Genomic DNA, 17223 nt, shown 5'->3' on the forward strand with positions numbered 1-17223 from the left:
AATCGCACTAAACGGATATAAATTGCTATAAAACGTTTCAAATTAACTACATTATGATGTTTTTAACAACTATAACGACTGAAAACATGACCGGAGAAATATAGCTGGTTAGAAAACGATTTGGAACGAGACAGGTCCGATGGCCTTCACGCTTGAGGCGCACGTTGAGAAAGAGGGGTCTCTGTACATTTTTGTCATTTATAATGGCTGTGAACGTCCCATCGAGTTCATTGAAAACGTGATGACGTACAGACACCCAGAGGAAGACGTAGGTAGTGTCGGTTTCTTCATAGCATTCACTGTGGCCTTATAAACAGACCCCAGATCAGAGGTAAAAATTTCTGAAATCTGAACCCTGTCATGAAAAGTGCTGTAAAAATTGTTCTGTACCACTCAGAGACAAAATTTCAACTCCTATAGAAACTATAGACTGTTTTCTATCCAATAATAACAATAATATGCATATTGTACGATCAAGAATTGAGTACGAGGCAGTTTAATTTGGAAATGTAAAAAAAAAAATAATGCTAACAGCTCCCCCTATTGACAAAAGGTTAAACTCCTGAAGTTGACGGTAATAGGCTACACCAGCGATCGGCAACCTTTTATATTTGGAGCAACAATTTATCTTACCATTTTTACCAATCTGCGTACCAGTTATGATTTTTATATGCACATTTTAGTGGAAAAGTTACATGTCATTTATAATAGTCTTTGTATCTCAAAATCATTGTCTGTGGTTCATCTACATTCTATCTAAATCTAAATGAAAATGATACAAATCTATAAGTAACTTTTATTGCCATTGGCAACTATGTAAAATTGCCTACAACACATAAAAACGCTTCAGCCTGCAGGCTGCAATACTGATACAAATACATATCCTATGTGGGATGGATGTGGGAGGTAATATCTGATTACCTGTCCTTGTTCTGTATATCTTATTTTGTATTATTTATTTTGTACCTATAAATCGGGGTATTTTCTGTATCTGTCTGCTTTTTTATGTTTATATAAGAATTGCATACTTGTCTTTGCTACAAAGTACCTATACACCATTGTTGTGTGTGTTCAATAAAAAATATTTGAGCAAAAAACATTCTATAAATTACATTGGCTACACATGTTCTGTCTGCAACAAACTTGAAACAATGTATCAACTATCAACTGGGTCGCCCAGAAACTCGTGCTTGCAAACTTGAAAGATTATATAAAATATTCTGGGCCCTCAGAGTTTCCCGCGCCAGTGAGTTCGGGACAGACACAGCTGTTGGCTATTTGTGCAAGGGACAAGAAGTAATCCGATATTTTATGACGGTTTCACTGGATCAGAGCGTTACATTTTTGACCCTGCTGAGACCACTGTCACCGTCTGATCCTGCTCAGATGAGGCATGGCAAAGAATTACCAATGAAAATAATTATCTAAGAATAAAATCAATGGTTCAATAATTGAAATGACCATTATTCTCAGATCTCAGACTGTATTCTACCCATCAACTCAAGATGGAACTTTGTATCTATTCGCTGATTCTTTTAATATACTGCAAAATTCACCTGCGCTCCATAGCCTGGTCTTCTCTGGCTGTCTGACCCTACCGGGACACCTGTCACCATCCAATCCTGCTAAAACATGATGAGCATAGTGTTGTGTACTGACCGTGCAGCATGACAGTGAAGCCTGTAGAGCTGTTTATACCGTGTCAGTGAAATGTAGGGAATTACCTATGGAAACTGACAGATTAAAAATGTTACATTGCTATACTGACTCTAATAAAAACTCACATCGCCCTGTTAAAAAATACCAGAATATCGGTCTTCAATCGTTTGGCCGCTGGTTTCATCATTTGATTCAGGTCTAGTATGATTGAGGCTAACGTTAGCTAGCTAGTTCATTCACTTCAGACAGAACTTCAGTCGAGAGGGGATGAAACATTAGCTAACGTTATATGTCAGTTACACTACTAGCTCAGCACTGGGAATAAATATTTTTTTCTGTCAAGTCAAACAGCAGTTACCTCGCCAGCTACATCAATTCTCTGGTTGCTTTTAATAAAACTCAGAGAAAAAGCACAACACACACAGACAACAGCTGCCTCTGCCTCTGTTCTGTCTGTGTGGTCCTAAATCCAGCCAGCTGAAACGCTTTGAGGTGTCTGCATGGTCCTAAAGCACACTAGAGCCACTTTTTTGTATCACAGTGCAATGATAAAACTAGTGGGAACAAAAATGCAATTTCAGAATGTGGGGGGGTTATGTCCTCACCTATCCCCTATGAAAGTTGCGCCCCTGCATTCAGAGATCGATTTATAGCCATTCATCTAAAAACACTTTGTTTGTCATAGTCGGACAAGATTAATATGAGATGACGGGTGCGTTCCTCACAAGTTGAAGAAGCTAAGCTAGAACTCTGAGACGTTCACAGCGATGGGGGAAGACGTTTTGATCAAGAGAAACCTTTAGAAAATATGTATATACATTTTATACATATACATTTTCTCTAACACTAAACATACAAATATTTATTTTACAGTTAAGGAAGGTGAAATCTTAGTTATTCGCTTTTTAATTTGATTATACTATATCTAGAAAGCATCAAGCCTAATTAATACAGTTTTGTTGAATAGGAAATACATCATATAACATATTTCATATTTATATAATATTTGTACTGTGTACTTGAGCTTGTGTCCTCAAAAGTGACTACAACTCAGCAATAACAAATAAAAAGTACCATAAAAGGTGAGATTAAAAAAAAAAAATTGAGTATGCAGCATTACTAGTTATTGTTTATGGCCCTCTCATGATAAATTACTTTTGGGGATAAGTAGACATTTTCGATTACATTTAGTTACATTTAAGTGGTTAACAGTTTTGACAGCCCCCCCCCCCTTCCTCACACACACTTATTTTAATATACTAGGTGGCTCTTAAAAGAGCCTTTGGTTTCATGGAGGGCAGGCAAGTGGCAGTGAGTGTGGTGGTGTGTACTACTGTGTTTATCTTGCTAGAATGGAGGAGAGACCAGGGCCCGTATCTACAAAGTGTCTCAGAAAAGGTCCTAGGAATCCTGTTAAAACCAGTTTTAAGACAACAACAACAAAGAAACTCCCAGCGCAGAGGAAGTTTTAGGATGATGATAAGACACTGCTCACACAAACTTTGAGCCAGGAGTAAAATTCACTCATAAAAGTTTCTCATGTCTTTGAGGTACTGCAAAGGAAAGATAGCGATGACGCTAATTGACATGTTGCAAATTATGGGGATTAACCAATCGCGAAGAGGCATCACCAGCTGTGAAATGTATAGGCACTTCAGACAACCACTGTGAATCAAATGTTGCAATGGTAAAATGTTTGATATAATTTTTCACTGACACGATCACTTTTCCTACTCTTGTTTCTTGCTTAATATGTTGGCATGCATAACCTTTTTTGTTCGTTTTTTTTACCAATTTTGAATAATGTGATAGGCATTTTGCACTGAATCATACAGTAAAATAATGATGGGGCGGCAGGTGTTCCGAAGCCACTCCTGCATTATCTTGGCTGTGTGCTTAGGGTCGTTGTCCTGTTGGAAGGGTCGTTGTCCTGTTCGCCCCAGTTTTAGGTCTTGAGCGCTCTAGAGCAGGTTTTCATCAAGGATATCTCAACTCAAATCAAATTGTATTGGTCACATGAGATGCTTTGACATGCCCAGGTTTCAGACTCTCAAGGAAGAGGTCGTTGCCCTCATCCGTGAGATGCCCACCATCCCTACCAGTGGTGGCTCATCAGAGGAGGAAGGGGAGGACCATCATCCTCAGTGAATTTCATAAAAATCTAAATAATAAAATGTTTTTAAAAAGTTTTCCTTTTTAGATATAACTATGCTAAATATATTCATGTCACCAAATAATTTATAAAAACACACTGTTTTACAATGAAGGTCTACAGTAGCTTAAGCAGCACTCTGTAAGGTAGCACCATAGTGTAGCTAGAGGATAGTTAGCTTTGATCCTCCTCTTGGTACATTGACTTCAAAGCAAAACCTAGGAGGCTCATGGTTCTCACCCCCTTCCATAGACTGGCACAGTAATTATGACAACTTCTGGGGGACGTCCTTCAACATATCAGATCTCTGATATACACAGCATATGTCATTTGACTGTATGTATTTTTAGATATAGGCCTATTGTAAATGTGTATTATTGTTGCGTCACCATCTTTATTGTAAAAAGAAATATAAGTACAAACATAACTTTAAAATATGTATTATTTTGACAGAAGTAATGAACTGTCTATTGATCAGCACAGCAATTGATAAAACAGAACCATGTTTGAAACACAAGTGGTTCTGAGCTTATGTCAATATTACAAAGGTAAGATAACAGTTACAGAAATCAGGAATGCAGGCTGGCTCTATCTATCTGGGGTTGGGCCAAGGGTAGGGCATCAGGACCATGTTTGAAACACAAGTGGTTGGGCCAAGGGTAGGGCATCAGGACCATGTTTGAAACACAAGTGGTTCTGAGCTTATGTCAATACTTCACAGGTAAGCTAACAATTACAGAAATCAGGAATGCAGGCAGGATCTTCCTATCTGGGGTGGGGCCAAGGGTAGGGCATCAGGACCATGTTTGAAACACAAGTGGTTCTGAGCTAATGTCAATATTACACAGGTAAGCTAACAGTTACAGAATTCAGGAATGCAGACAGGCTCTGTCTATCTGGAGTGGGACCAGGGTCATAGCTATGGGGTACAATAACACTTTATGGGCACATTTATAATTCTAACAGCTTTTTTGTTGGTAGAGTATGTGTCTTAAAATATTGTTCATTTTCCTTTTGTAAGGTAAGAAAAAGGAGTGTTTTGTTTGAACATGTACATTTGTGAATATCACATTTGGCCAAAATAATATTGACCTTAATTATGTACAATTATTTTTAATTGTTTTTATTGTAGGTACTGTAAAGTATCCAATCAGTACATCTCTCCATAATAGGATAAAATCTTCATAAATATGACCAATTATAAATCTACTGATATCTTGCCACAGATTCTTTACATGAATACAATGCCAAAAAATATACAACACTGTTTCTGGGTCGCCATTACAAAATGTACAATTTGAGTTTGTCTTTTTCTTAGGGCTAGGCCCCTTTTTTCTCAATTTCCGCCTGAATGACGTGCCCAAAGTAAACTGCCTGTTGCTCAGACCCTGAAGCCAGGATATGCATATAATTGGTACCATTGGAAAGAAAACACATGGAAGTTTGTAGAAATGTTTAAATAATGTAGGAGAATATAACACAATAGATATGGCAGGAGAAAATCCAAAGAACAACCAACTGGAATTGTTTCTTTTTGAGAGACCATCCTCTTACAATGGCAACTATAAGGTCATCCAGGGTTAGCTCCCTGGATGCAATTCCTATGGCTTTCACAGGGTGTCAGCAGGCTATGGTCAAGGTTTCAGGCTTGTAACTTCAAAAACAAATAAGAAATATCAGTTTTGGTACAGGGACACAGTCTTGGAAATTCGTGTTTGCACACTCCATGAAGACAGCACGCATCTGTAAAAATCAGTTTCCTACTGAACATACTTCTTTCTGTAAGAAATATTATAGTTTGATTACATTGTAGGGTATCTGAGAAGTAAATAGAAGCTTATTTTGACTTGTTGAAACAAATTTTAGGGGTAGATTTTCGGATGTCTTTCTCTGCATGTTGAAAGAGTGGGTTACTCAAATCGATGGCGCCAACTAAACAGACTTTTTGGGATATAAAGAAGGATTTTATCTAACAAAACGAAACTACATGTTATAGCTGGGACACTTTGGATGACAAATCAGAGGAAGATTTTCAAAAAGTAAGTGAATATTTATTCGATATTTGGGAATTTAAGAAACCTGAGCCAGTGGAAAAATATTTTGATGTGGGGCGCCGTCTTCAAACAATCTCATGGCGTTTTTTTGCTGTAATAGCTACTGTAAATCGGAAAGTGCAGTTAGATTAACAAGAATTTAGCTTTCAACGGATATAAGACACTTGTATGTACCTAAATGTTTAATATCCATCATTTTTATGATTATTTATTTGAATTGAGCGCCCTCCAGTTTCCCGGGAAGTTGTCCCGCTAGCAGAACGCCTAGCCCTAAAAGGTTTTTTAAACGTGGGGGTCAGCAGGATAATATTTATGAATCATTTTAAAATAAACTTCCTTCATTTAGTTAATAAGTAGGTATGTGTGAGGCAACATCCAAACTTTTTCCAACAGATGTTATTAATAAAATGATTTCAATAAGGCATAACATGAGGTATAGATACAACATCTTGTTAAAACAAGGCACATATAGTTCTATTGTTGTTGTACGGACCAAAATAAAAATACATCTTTCCTACTGATGAGTCAACAGGGATAATCGAAGCTAAGTTCTGAGGAACATGTCTTGACATGTTCCTGAATAATAAGCAACCCCTGAGAGAATGCCATCTAAAATGATTGCAAATTCTTTAGGTGTTACAGGGATCTTGTAAAGTGATAAGAATTCCTCATAACTAAGTAAAATAACCTCTGCATTTACAATTTGGTTCACCAATACGATATTATTTTGGAACCAATATACTTAAAACAAAGATTTATTTTTTATACAATATCCTCCGATTATTCCAGATATTTGTGTGGAGAGAAATGTTGCTTATAAATTAAGGACCATGACAAAAAACCTTACGATGAAAAGCAGAGAGTTTCACTGGAACTTTGTCAATATTATAATTGCAAACCAACATGTAGTTAAGGCCACCAAAAGTAGAGAAGACACAATGAGGAATAAAGTTCCACATAGAAGTGGGTCTTCTTGGCAATTGTTTTATTGATCTTAAAGTATTATTTAAGGTTGAAAAGTCCAGACAATAAAGCCAACCATACTCATAAGTGTTCATTACAACAGTTTTCCTCATATAAAGGTTACGGTTTCTCCACAGAAGTTGAAATCATCTGGTCTATCTCTTTGCTTGTTTTCCTGTCAAGACGTAAAGATAGAGCAGAATATGTTTGTCTATAGATACCCTCAGCCTTGGTTTTTTGGACTCTTCCTTTTAAAGATAATTCCCGCTGTAGCCATTGGTATAGCTTCTTCAGTTTAAAAAAAATAACAGGGTCGAAATGTAGGAAGCGACTAGATGTTTGATCCTTAGTAATGATTATGCCTAAATATGTAAGTTATTCTTTCACTGGAATACCATAATATGAGGTTGTCACCTGTACTTGACTTGGACTGAAAAAAGTGCCGGTACTGTTTACATTTAGGTGCAGGTGCTACACAATACTTTTGAGTTTGCATTTGTGTTAAGACATAGATTAGATGTTTTGGAAAATGATTCTATCACATTGATTGACTAGCGTCTTTCAGAAAAAGTGTAGTATCGTCAGTCAGCTGGCTTATAATAATTTTTTCACCAGCTTGTGGAGGACTATTATTAATAGAATTTGTAAGAAGTTGGGTGACTAATAAAAACAGATACCGTGAGATGGGACAACCTTCATAGTTCCTTTCTTTAACTCAAATCTAGGTGAGGTGCCATGTTTCAGTTTGATAGAGCTGTTACCATTCGTATAGAGAGTTTTTATACAGGCCATGACATTATTTTTGTGAAATGTTTCATCCTCTCAACAGTTTCGAAGTGCAGGCATCACCATATCCCAGATTTGATAATGTGTCTCAATTATCTGATTGGCTTCTGTCCATATGGAGCAGTTTCAGCCCAGTAAGATGCCCCTTCACCTCGTGTGATTATGTGCATTTTTAACAAGTTTACTTTATGACAAAAAATTGCTTTTATTCTTGTTTACTTACAGGCTATTTTTTAAATCTTCAGCCCAAAATGACAGGCCATAAGTAGAGTCTACACTGACAGGGATCATTCAATGGTTGGTTCTACTGAGGTCAAGCCACATATACTGTATTCTGTGCACTAGCCTAATGTAGTAGATGTTAGAAATTACTATGAAATCTATCTACACAAATCTATTAAAGTCTATATTTTCATGATGTTTGCATTTGTTTCCATCAGAAGAACAAAGCTGACCAATGGCATGTATTCATGGCTTCCCCAAAAAATGTAACAACAAAAAACATAAAATAATAGATTTTTCGTCTCTCTGTTTAATATTTTCCTTCAATTCACATGAGGCTGAATGTATCTCACCGGAGCAATAATTCGAGCAAGCAAAACAGCGTCCCTCTGTCTCTGTATGTGTAGCCCATCTATCTGATGCTGTCTGGTCTAAAATAATATGACATTGTTGCCGCCCGTAGCATTGAATGCAAGGGAAGCCAGCGAGCATTTGGCCTCCTTTGATAAAACAGTATTAAATAATAGTGTTGAGCTAAACTGAGTGAGATCAACTGTGAATGGTCCTGCCACATCAAAAAAAATCTAAAACTGTCAAGGGAAGCCAGTTAGGATTTGACTTCACACCAATCAGATCACATCAAAAGCCAAACGTCATTGACAGAAAAAACTTGAATTGCTGCACGTAGTTGTATTGTTATTCACTGGTGGCTAGCTAGCTAAAATGAACCCTTTTCTAAGTTAGCCATGGATGGAGATAGGGATTTGGACTTGTGGTTTTACTTAATACTCTGTAGTGGCCAATGATTATAACGGCGATTCTGATCCAACCATAAAGTCATATTTGCCAGCAGCATACCACCCTGCATACCACTGCTGGCTTGCTTCTGAAGCTAAGCAGGGTTGGTCCTGGTCAGTCCCTGGATGGGAGACCAGGTGCTGCTGGAAGTGGTGTTGGAGGGCCAGTAGGAGGCACTCTTTCCTCTGGTCTAAACAAAGATCCCAATGCCCCAGGGTAGTGATTGGGGACACTGCTCTGTGTAGGGTGCCGTCTTTCGGATGGGACGTTAAACGGGTGTCCTGACTCTCTGAGGTCATTAAAAGATCCCATGGCACTTATCGTAAGAGTAGGGGTGTTAACCCCGGTGTCCTGGCTAAATTCCCAATCTGGCCCTCAACCATCACGGTCACCTAATAATCCCCAGTTTACAATTGGCTCATTCATCCCCCTCCTCTCCCCTGTAACTATTCCCCAGGTCGTTGCTGCAAATGAGAACGTGTTCTCAGTCAACTTACCTGGTAAAATAACGGTAAAATAAATAAATAAAATAAAATAAAATATATCGTGCCCCTGGCCTGAGAGGGTTGAAGTTCTATATGTAGCTAGATGTAGGCTAGTAAGCTAATGTGACCTAGCTGGCTCATCGTTGCCCATGAAAGGAATTTAGGCTAGAGAGCAAGCATTTTAGCCAGGTGGCCTAAGACAACAAAAACTAAAAGTGTGTACTGCATGACAGTCCTAGACGTTTCTGCAAAATGAAAGCGAGGAGGATGGCATTGTCGTCAACATATATTTTCTACTTGCACACACACAAAGAAATCAGTACCATGAACAGCCAAATCATATTTAGCTTATGTTGATAGGACTGAATTGTTTCTGGTATCTTTTAGTTGTACCTGCATTTGACCAAGCAGAGGTGATTTGATGATGTTCAACTGTTGAAGTTGAAATGGTGCTGGAATAGTGGAGGCAATAGTTGTTTAGTAGTACGAAATGTGGGAAACATTAACTTGATTGACCATGCTGTAGCTCATGTAACTGTTTGTTACATGAAGTATGCTTTGTGTACTTCACTGGACTTCTCTGGTTTTGTGACGAAACAAAGGAGTGGTAGAATTTATTCACTGTGTTTTCTTATTGTCTCAGCCTTAGGCCTATATACTGGATGACAGTGGCAAGGAATATGAATTACCAGGTTATAAAGCAACCAAGACAATATTCACAACACATAGCTTGTAATATGGCTTGTCTTACTTGGCTTGGCTTCCCCAGTGATATTCTCCACACACCACCAGTGGAGCTGACCACTCAAGTTCCGCCTGCAAAAAGCTAGCCCTCTCTCCAGTACCCAGCATGGCGAACATCAACTATCGGATCAGACACCAGTGTGAAATCTACTTCAGGCCACACCAGTTTAACCCATCCTACCCCAGGCAACACCACTCTAACCCAACCTACCCCAGGCCACACCGCTTTAGCCCAACCTACTCCAGGCAACACCACTCTAGCCCAACCTACCCCAGGCAACACCACTCTAGCCCAACCTACTCCAGGCAACACCACTCCAGCCCAACCTACTCCAGGCAACACCACTCTAGCCCAACCTACTCCAGGCAACACCACTCTAGCCCAACCTACCTCAGCCACAACAACTCAGGTTCACCCATGGTAACCTTCTACAAGGTATGACTTGCCCATTTTGGCACCATTTAGATATGTGTTGGTCTTGTTTTTGGAACCTGTACAAAAATGATTCCTTCTACTGGTTGACAAAACTTACTGACTGTGGATATTCTGCATATAGTTGACATCAGTTAAAACAGTCCTTTAAACTGTCCTATACTGGAATAAAGACAGGAATGCATTGAGATACATTAAACATTTTAATTTACTGATGAACATTTTAAAATGTACATGTATTCATATTGTGTAGCAGACAGTATATTTGCTAAATGTACAATAACATCACTCAATATATATTCTTGGTACATATAATATGACTATATAACATAATTATTTTTACTGAAGATTTACTCAACCAAAAATGTACCTTCAGATTTCAAAATAGGAATCTCAAGGTAAAACTGAAAATAATCTCTCTCTTATGTATTACAGGTGTAGAGAGAAGCCTATTTGACCTTGAAAAGAAGTATGACATGCATAACATCTCTGCTTTTGTCTGTTTATGTTTATTGTGGGTATAAGGGCCACTCTGCCAGAGCTTCCAAACTACAGGACTGGCTACCTTAAACACCCCGTCATGATTCTCAACTCATCCTCAAAATACCAAGAGATTATGATAGTTTCTGTTCATACAGTGCCACATTGCTATCTTGTATTGTCTGGAAGGATTGGATAAAACCAAAAATACTGGGGGGAAAATCAAAGACCAGTTAGTCTCTCCTCCACTAGGTGGCAGTTAAGATCCATGGAATGTTTTCAGCTTTTAGATTGTTATTTTCATTTAAGTATGGCTCAAGTTCATATTACAATGTTCTTATATACAGTAAGTTCTAAGTTGTTAACTTGTTTTAAAGGAGTGGGACAGTCCAACTCTTTACATATTTCATTGTTTATCAGATAGGCAAGGTAAGAGTGAGTGTTGAAAGAGCAATGGGCTTGATTCGAACCCATGCTGGCAGCACTATATCAATTCTAGAGGAAGCGGCTTAGATCGCTAGACTATCATTTGTTCAATTTAAAAGATAACCATGTGACCACTACTAACCCCCTTTACAACTAAGGAGTGTAGTTGCTGTTCAGAAACAGTATGATGTTGATATTCTCTGGCTCCAGGCAACTTCGTCTGCTGTAGAACATTTTATCTGTCTCATGGAAAGCCCTATCCAAGGGGATCGCTGTAGAAACCACACCAAGGTTTCTAAGGGCTACCCTGCTCAGATCCTTGAATTTCTCAGATCCTTCAAATCTCCACCATGCAAGTGGGTTTTCCGTCTCTGGAATTGAGCTGTGTTCACTGTACTTTTTCAGCAGTTGAACTAAGTTCGGTACATCGGATGAAACTATCAGTGGAGATGAAATCGCTTTGAGATCTTTAAGCAATTTAGTTAGGAAGTGATTAGCACTTTCACTGTCGTTGACATTCAGTATGAGGTTTTTGAACCTTGGGTCCAGGGCTGTGGTAAGGACCAGTCGTTGGCTCTTCTTCAAATCACCAAAATGATGTTTGCATTGCTTGGCTAAGTGATTAGCTACATCGTTTCCCCTTTGCTCTTTGTTGATTTTTGTCTGAAGTTCTCCGACCAGAGGAATGCTGTTGGAGAGGAAGTAGTACTGCTGATTATTAGAGATGTCTTTACATCTCTGTGACATCTCCTCTGTCACATCTTTGAAAGGCTGAAGGGCTGCTACGGCACTGGCGGCTTTAGTTATGTCAGATCCATTAAGACAGAGGTCGAACTCTTGCCTTTGGCTAAGCACCATGTTGATAGCCATGTATTGCTCAGCAAGTCTCTTCAGCATGTGGAAGCAAGAGAACCATCCATCACCAACAGACTGGATCAGGCCATGATGAGGCAACTGTTGTTGGAGTTGAGCCTCTTTTAGCTTTTTCTCAGCTTCTATGTCGTTGTGGAAGAACCTCACAATCTTCTGACACTTCCTCAGCATGGCCTCTAGAACAGGATCCATCATCAATGTCTCTTTAAACACCAGGTTTAAAGTGTGGGCAAAGCAAGGAATGTGTGTCCATCCATTTCTAGAAATGTCTTCTCTCATGGATCCATCTATGTTTGTCACCACGGTGTGAATCTTTTCTTTAATTCTCCAGTCGTTTGCAATTCCTAAAAGTTGTTTTACTATGTCGACTGATGTATCTTCACCCAGGACTTTGGTTGTTTCTAATACATAGGAATTGAGGTTCCATTCTGTGTCGATGACATGGCAAGTCACTGTCAGATAGGACTCTTCTGCTCTTGCAACCCACAGTTCAGCTGTTAAGACAATGTCATGAGCCAAGGCAAGGGCTTGCTCTACCTTCTGCCTTGTCTTATTGTACATTCTGAGAAGGTCTTTTCGAATAGAAAATGTCTCCTTTGGAATAAGGGTGCCAGGATTTTTTATGGCATCCACAAATGCCTGGAAACCAGCATCTTCTACAATGGACAGTGGTTGCAAGAGGGAGACAATCAGGTTTGACAGGTGCCTTCTGGTTGTGAATATTCCTTGAGTGCCAGCTGTGTCAAATAGGACATTATAAGTCAAGATCATCATCAATTTATCACGTTATATAATTATCTCTAACATAATCAGAAATATTTATGGGTGGTGTTTTTCTAAATCAGTACTACACAGTCACAGTTGAACACAATTATTTTAAAACAAAGACTGAGATTATATTCAGCATTGTATTGCATATTTGTCAACTTCCTTCTCTCTAATGTGTATGCACTGTGTTTGTTCATGGAGTACACACTGAATTAAGCATTAAATTCAAAGACTGGTTACCGTTTTGTCTGATTCTTTGAGATCCAGGGAACTGATGAACAGACAGGTCTTCAAGGTTTCCCCTGTTCCTGGTGTTAGGCCTATCAGTAAATCCCCTCCCTGCAATCAAGCGACAATTCAGTAGACAAAACCAGAATTAGTCAAATAGGATAAAGTAAGATCATCATATATCACGTTATGGAAATATCTTCAACCTACTCTAAAACGTGAATGACTGTCTATTTCTAAACCATATAACAGTAGTCAGATTCCACCACCTTTGAATAGGCAAAAACACAGTTGTATGCAGTATTTGTATTCATATGTACTTTTTTTGAAATATTTAAAACACAATTTGAGGAGAAATCATATTCATTGTTGTATTGATATGATAATGCACTGCAATATTACATCGAAATTAAATATATATCCTCGCTGTCCTTTCAGTCTTACAAATATATGAGACATATATAAACATCTTCATATTTCTCTTAAATTCGTTTGTGGTGTATTCGTTGTTTGTTGAGTGAATGTCTGAATTAAGCATAAAATACAAATAGTAGTACAAAGACTAGTCACCATTTGGTCTAATCCTTCGTGGTCTAGTGTCCTGATGAACAGACAGTGCTTCACGGTTTCCCCTGTTCCTGGTATAAGGCCTACCAGTAAAGCCCCTCCCTGCAATCAAAGGACAAGACAGTTGATACAACCTGTACTTCTGCAAGTTGTGCATCATACAATGTTACAATGTTACATGCATGTTACGCCTGCATTTCGCGGTGCGAGCATTGCAAAATACATTTACATGTTATTCAGTAATTTCCCCCAAACAACTCATGCGCATCAATGAGCTTCTGCATAGCCAGGCGCTAAAATGGAACTTGTTTTTATTTTTGGCACTTGACATGCTGCAAGTCCCGCATCTCCCATCTCTTCATTGGTTTTAGGAGCATATACCCACATGGGTGATTGAAAGCTGAACTGAAACTAACTAGGTTTACCCTTTCATCTGTGGATGAATGATTTTGTGTGACTCAGAATTGGTCAAAAGTCTACAAAGATTCAGGAAAAAAATAACCTTGTGCATTTCATGTAAAATAACAACCCAATGTTTATATCCCAGGACAAATTAGCTAGCAACAGCAAGCTAGCTAGCTAAATGTCCATGAATGTTTCAAGTGTTTTGACCTGTCCCCAAATTAATCTAGTCAGTTCATAGTTGGTTTTTGATATTTCAACCTGCATGTCCTGACCACATCTGGTGTGGATGGACGAAATCAACATGCGTGTGATGGCGCACACGGGTGCTCAGTGTAGTCAGTGTTTAAAAATATAATGAAACAAAATGAAATATTGTTTCATTTGTTTGCATTGAACATGTCAGGAATAAAAAGTTTGTTAGAGGTTTGAGGCTATGTATTTTATGGCATAATCTACAATGATCGGGAGATAGTTAAGGAGATAGTGCTTACCAGAATGTCTTGCTCTCTGAGACATATCTGCTGGAAATGTGTCACTTTCCTTCCTGACCTTGCCTCCTATTGTAGCATATCGGAATACATAGACAAATATATTACTTCCATCCTGGGTTTAAAACATGTAAATTCCTGTTTCAAAATTGTTTGCAAGAACATTACCGTTTTGCTTATTATGTTATCCAGCTGTTCTTGTAAAGTGAATATCGGGAAATGCTGAATTAAATTCAGTAACTTACTTGAATAGTGTCCTCTCCGTATGTTACTCCTCGCTCCTGTCTGAACAATGTGTTTGTACTATTGGAGACAGGTGAGGTCTACCAATCCACTGGGTGTGGCTGTTGCAGTTTTCAGTGAAACGAAAGTCAAATGTCATCTTTTCCCTCCCACAAGGTTTATTCCTAACTAAATCCTATATTAGTTCTTAAAGGGATAGTTAGGATTTTGGCAATGAAACCCTGCTTCCCCAGAAGCAGATGAACTTTGTATGTCTCTGAGTCTGTTCCTAACTAGCTTTAGCACAATTACTGGAATTTAATGGGAACAGCTAGCATGCTCGCAAAACTACCTCTAACTTCCTTCGAACTGGACGCAGAGACATATCAAACTATCCCTTTAATTTATCACGGTCATAGTAGGATCATATCCTGTTTCACCTGAAACCTTGTCCATTTACCTGAAACGACTTTCTTGCAATGCAGGACATGTTAAATGTGTAGTGTTATTTGAGGTTTAAAAAGGCTTCTGAATGTTGTAATTTCCATCTTGAAATGTCAATGTATTAACACCTAAAAAAATGTCCATTAATTGTAATCCACAGTTCACATTTCCTCTTGCTTTAGGATTATTTTCCTGCTGTAGTAAACTGTCTCAAATGAAGATCCTAAATCGGTACACCAATGGGAAGTTCCTCACTCACCTCTCATTCTGACAGATTACAAAGATTTCAGTTCAAAGTGCAAGGTAATCATTTATTTATTATATAAATTATTATATTTTGTTATTGACTGTACGTTTGTTTATCACATGTGTAACTCTGTGTTGTTTGTGTCGCACTGCTTTACTTTATCTTGGCCAGGTCGCAGTTGTAAATGAGAACTTGTTCTCAACTGGCCTACCTGGTTAAATAAAGGTGAAATAAAAATATGATTACATTTTTTTTGCATATACACAACTATACAGACACCCAATGGGAAATAACAAATAAAATAGAAAAATACCAACCAACAAGACAAACATACTTAACAAAAATATAAAATAAAATTCATAGGGAGAGTTTTTATTTTAGTTTTCTATTATGTGATAATACTGCTAAATCTAAATGTACCTTTAAAGAAAAACAGTGATCTTTTTTTGAGTCTGTATTCCTTGTCTTCAACGTTTTGGCTAGCATGAGTACATAAGAGTATTTTTAAAATAAATTAACTAAAGTTAAAGTTTCTACTGTTGAGACTACGTTTTACCTAAACCAGACCTGAGATGGATACACACAGTATGGGAACTTAAGGCCAGAATTCAATATGATCGCTGGTTGAAGACAATGCGGCTTTTAAAGGCAATGTTCAGAAATTGCCTTTAAAAGCCGCATTGTCATCAACCCCTGATCAGATTGAATGCCGGCCTAACACTCTCAGTTTGATAATCTGTTGATGTGTCCTTGAGCAATGCACTTAACGCCAATTGCTCCTGTAAATTGCTCTGAATCAGAGCGTCTGCATCAGTATCTGAAAGTACCCAAAGCTTATTACAATACTGGACAAAACCATCAGATATTTTATCTCCCTATTCTACACCTCTCATTTTAGTTGATACCAGTAGAGGGAGCTCATGGTTTGCTGTAGAGCTTTCTACTTCAGTACATGGTAGGAATCAGTCTCCTTGGCTTGGTGAAAGACTTGCAGTAATATAGAGATAGTGTGACACAGCAACATGCTACAGTGGTTCTTCCTTTAAAAGTTTTAAGTTTATGCCGTGACCGTTTGTGGCAGATTGTGGTAAATTGCGTCATTCTGGCAACAATGGCTGACACTTAAATAACGTGCCATAGAATTCTGCGGCACCCCGCAAGCTGTTCTGCAGTAAGCCGCAACTTTTAAAGGAAGAACCACTGTACATCTAACTACTTTGCCCTGACTAGAGCAAGCATGCAGTGTTGAATGTGAATATTCGACTTGCTTGAAAACCCATCAAGGAATTAAACTATGAAGTATGACCAGACCAACCCAGATCATGCTGCATTACATGTCCTGTGAGATGAACTGAAACAATGTGTTCTTGTGTTTGACTGGACTGTATATTATGCATTTAACTTTTAGGAGAGAAAGAACCACTTCCCTGATCGGAGCCTTGTATGAAAACCTGTACAGTGTTCGACTTTTAGCTGTCGCCGATGCACCTCCCCCGACTTCATCTACACTCATCTTCGTTAGGCTTACTGCACGAACACACCCTGTGGATCACACCAGATAGGCTGTGTTCCTTTGGGCTCGTCTTGAGGGAGAAGGCCGAAGCAAACGTCTGCACACAAAAGTCGAGGAGTGAAGTCGGGGGAGGTGCATCTGCGACAGACGAAACGTCGGACACTCCTGTGCTTTTCCGACAGCAAGGCTCAGTGCAACACTGCAGTGTTGCTATTGTTTATAAAAGTTTTTCTTTGTAATGTCGAAATAAATGTCTCTAACACCCA

The 17223-nt window shown here is 38.5% G+C and overlaps 1 protein-coding gene across 1 annotated transcript; it reads right to left on the reverse strand.

The window, feature by feature from the left end:
- Nucleotides 1–10486: 10486 nt before the first annotated feature.
- On the reverse strand, nt 10487–14817 carry LOC139571484 (zinc finger BED domain-containing protein 4-like). Its single transcript, XM_071394412.1, has 5 exons — nt 14777–14817; nt 14535–14600; nt 13642–13740; nt 13084–13182; nt 10487–12812 (listed from the first exon to the last, which is right to left on the reverse strand). The coding sequence occupies exons 2-5, from the start codon at nt 14557–14559 to the stop codon at nt 11356–11358; spliced, it is 1680 nt and encodes a 559-aa protein (XP_071250513.1). The 5' UTR covers nt 14560–14600; nt 14777–14817; the 3' UTR covers nt 10487–11355.
- Between the last annotated feature and the right edge of the window lie 2406 nt (nt 14818–17223).

Source organism: Salvelinus alpinus, chromosome 3, assembly GCF_045679555.1.
Source record: "Salvelinus alpinus chromosome 3, SLU_Salpinus.1, whole genome shotgun sequence".
Lineage (NCBI taxonomy): Eukaryota > Metazoa > Chordata > Actinopteri > Salmoniformes > Salmonidae > Salvelinus > Salvelinus alpinus.

Excerpts from the sequence above, each read along its gene's own strand:
- LOC139571484 (XM_071394412.1), bottom strand. The coding sequence starts at position 14,559 with ATGTCTCAGAGAGCAAGACATTCTG. Across the intron at positions 13,741-14,534 it reads TCAGAGAGCAAGACATTCTG|GGAGGGGCTTTACTGGTAGG; the intron begins GTAAGCACTATC and ends CTTTGATTGCAG. Across the intron at positions 13,183-13,641 it reads ACGAAGGATTAGACCAAATG|GGAGGGGATTTACTGATAGG; the intron begins GTGACTAGTCTT and ends GCTTGATTGCAG.